We start from the raw sequence: 2,860 nt of genomic DNA on the forward strand, positions 1-2,860 counted from the left end.
GCGGTTTCCCAAAATTTGGACTTGCAACTACAGTAGCCTAATGAATAATTCGTTTAAGCAAATATGGCTATTTTTTGGTATTTAAATGAAACACTTGCGGTCTCTTGAAACTACTTAGCGGTCACCCAAACCAAGCCTTAAAAAAAACCTGCATACCGGTATGTGTAATTTGAATGTGCAACTATAATTTGAGCACAAATTGAAGCTAATTTAAATGTGTTTTTTTTTATGTTGAATTGCTGCTTTTTCTTTCGCTTTCTTGTTTTCGATGAATAAACTTACTTTTTGGTTACTTTTTCGCAAAAATAAAGTCACTTTTTTGAATTTTTTAGGTTACAAAAAAATCGCCCTACTCATGAAGCTTTGATAAAGCTTTGGTAGAGAGTTTGCTTTAATTTTAATTATGTTATATTTGTGTATGTAATACATCATGTTAAACCCGCTGAAGTTACTTTGTTTTATTTCTTCATGAAGCTTTACAAAAGTGAATTTTCACTCTCTTCTTGCGATCAGTAATACAATTTGAACCTCCTGAGCGATTTTTACTTTGCTTGCTTTCAACCAGCATATGCGACGTGACATAGCTTGAAAAAAAAAACTTTGGGAGGTGGAGGGCAAAACAATTAGTCCGCCCCGATAGCTCAGTTGATTAGCGCGTGATTTCGTGAACGAAGAATCTTTAAGGTCACGCGGCGCTGGTTCGACTCTCGAAGCGTGCGCTTGTGCAACGCATTCTAAGGACTGCTATCCATTCAGCGGAACCTAATGGATGGTATAATTCCTTGGCAGCAACACTTCAACAATCGGAAAACTTCACTCTCTCAATCTCGGTAACCGGTCCTTCGACAAGGGCCTCTACAAGTATGCGAAACTACCAGGAATAACCTATCAAGGCTTTTTCAGTCCGAGGATAAAGATTTAAAACCAACCAACAACCGTTGAGAGAAAATATATTTTATTGTTTGAAATATAGAGTGTGTTTAAAAATATAGCTGATCAATGCAGCAATAAATTTATGAAACGCAATTCAACATGTAATACAATGTCGTTAAAACGTTTTAATAATATTGAATACATATGTTTTGGGAGAGCAAGATAACATTTTGTGGGGGATTGCAATGAAGCACACGTTTAGTTGAAATTTTATTGTTATGCATCGTTTAAAAAATGTTTTGATCAAAAATCTCTCAAAGCAATTCCTTTTTTTCACTTTTAATCATAGACTCCTTAAGTCAGGGGTCGGCAACCTACGGCCCGCGGGCCGGATCCGGCCCGCCAAGCAAAATTATCCGGCCCGCAGCATTTTTTGCAAATTGTAGTTGGCGGGCCAAAACGAACATCCCATTATTTTATGCTGCCATTTGGTTTTACATAACAGAATTAAGATTACTAAATGTTATGTAAAACTTTCGCAATTTTTACTTTTCCATATTTATCCGTAACGCTCACTTGTAATCACGTAGCCTGTGTACTTATGCCGCAACAATGCATAGTTAGGGCATTGTCGCCATTTTGAATTTTCTTGATATTCTTTCTCTGCGAAACTACAGGAGCCGATATTTTGAAGACATTACTTCAATGCCTTGAAGTCACGAATCTGAATCTCGCAAAACTGGTGTCAATAACAACGGATGGAGCCCCTTCAATGGTGGGAAAAAATAAAGGTGTTGTGGCTTTGCTTCAAAAACACATGGAAGACCAAGGAATTAATAACAACATTGTAACATTACACTGTCTCATTTATCAGGAAGCATTGTGTGCAAAGGTACTAAGCTTAAAGAACGTCATGGACGTAGTGGTGAAGGCTGTAAATTTTATTTTGTCTCGAGGGTTGAACCATCGTCAATTTCGCCAATTACTTTTAGAAGCAGAGAACCAGTATGGTGACTTGCTCTATTTCTGCGATGTCCGCTGGCTCAGTCGAGGCGATATGCTACAAAGAGTGTACGCGCTGAGAGAAGAAATAGCAACCTTTCTTGAAAATAAAAACAAGAAAGCGGCAGAATTTCGCGATCCCCAATGGGTCTCCATTTTGGCATTTCTCGTCGACTTAAAATCGCATTTGAACAAGTTGAACTTGCAGCTTCAGGGAAAGCACCAATTGATACACGAGATGTGGAGTTATGTACGTGCATTCGAAACAAAACTACAACTCTGGGAAAGTCAGCTGCAAACTACAAATTATGCTCACTTTGCTACACTGCGAGAGAATAAACCTACAAGCAATAATTTATTTGCTTCTGTGATACGACATTCAAAAACTGAATTTTCGTCTCGCTTTGGTGATATTCGTTCTCTCGAGAATGATATTAAGTTGTTCAGTACTCCATTTGATGTACAGGTGGATGCAGTACAAGAGAAGTATCAAATGGAACTAGTTGAGCTGCAGTGCAATAACGAGTTAAAATCAAAATTTCACGCTGAAGGTGTATCACTGCTTGACTTTTACAATAAATATCTCGAATACAAGCGATATCCCACCTTGGTTAATCATGCCAAAAAGATGGCATCAATATTTGGTAGCACTTACACGTGCGAACAACTCTTTTCGTCAATGAAACTCGCCAAGAGCAAGTTGAGGACACAACTTACTGATGACTAGGGCAACCAAAAGTCAATAAAGTCAAAATTTTTCTGCCTTGTTCAAAGTTTATAAAACGTCCACAAACTAAATTTCAGGCTGACACGAAGAGAGGTTTCAAAGTTATTAAGTAAAAAAAAAGTCAAAATTCATGGTTAGGTCAAAATTTTCTTTTAATGTAGTTTTTCTTCTCTCTATTGATATTTTGTTAAAGCTACACAGATCCTGATTTTTTGTTGCAATTTCTGTTGCTATTCTGACGTAATAATCGATTTGTTG

At 37.3% G+C, this 2,860-nt stretch overlaps 1 protein-coding gene across 1 annotated transcript; it reads left to right on the forward strand.

The window, feature by feature from the left end:
• The first annotated feature begins 1,645 nt into the window (after positions 1–1,645).
• Positions 1,646–2,602, forward strand: LOC145771070 (general transcription factor II-I repeat domain-containing protein 2B-like). The gene has a single exon (XM_082582813.1). It carries the CDS (start codon positions 1,646–1,648, stop codon positions 2,600–2,602), a length of 957 nt encoding a protein of 318 aa, XP_082438939.1.
• Positions 2,603–2,860: the final 258 nt, after the last annotated feature.

This window comes from Aplidium turbinatum, chromosome 5, assembly GCF_918807975.1.
Source record: "Aplidium turbinatum chromosome 5, kaAplTurb1.1, whole genome shotgun sequence".
NCBI lineage: Eukaryota > Metazoa > Chordata > Ascidiacea > Aplousobranchia > Polyclinidae > Aplidium > Aplidium turbinatum.

What these genes read in the sequence shown, in the direction of transcription:
- LOC145771070 (XM_082582813.1), top strand. Translation starts at nt 1,646, where the DNA reads ATGGTGGGAAAAAATAAAGGTGTTGTGGCTTTGCTTCAAAAACACATG.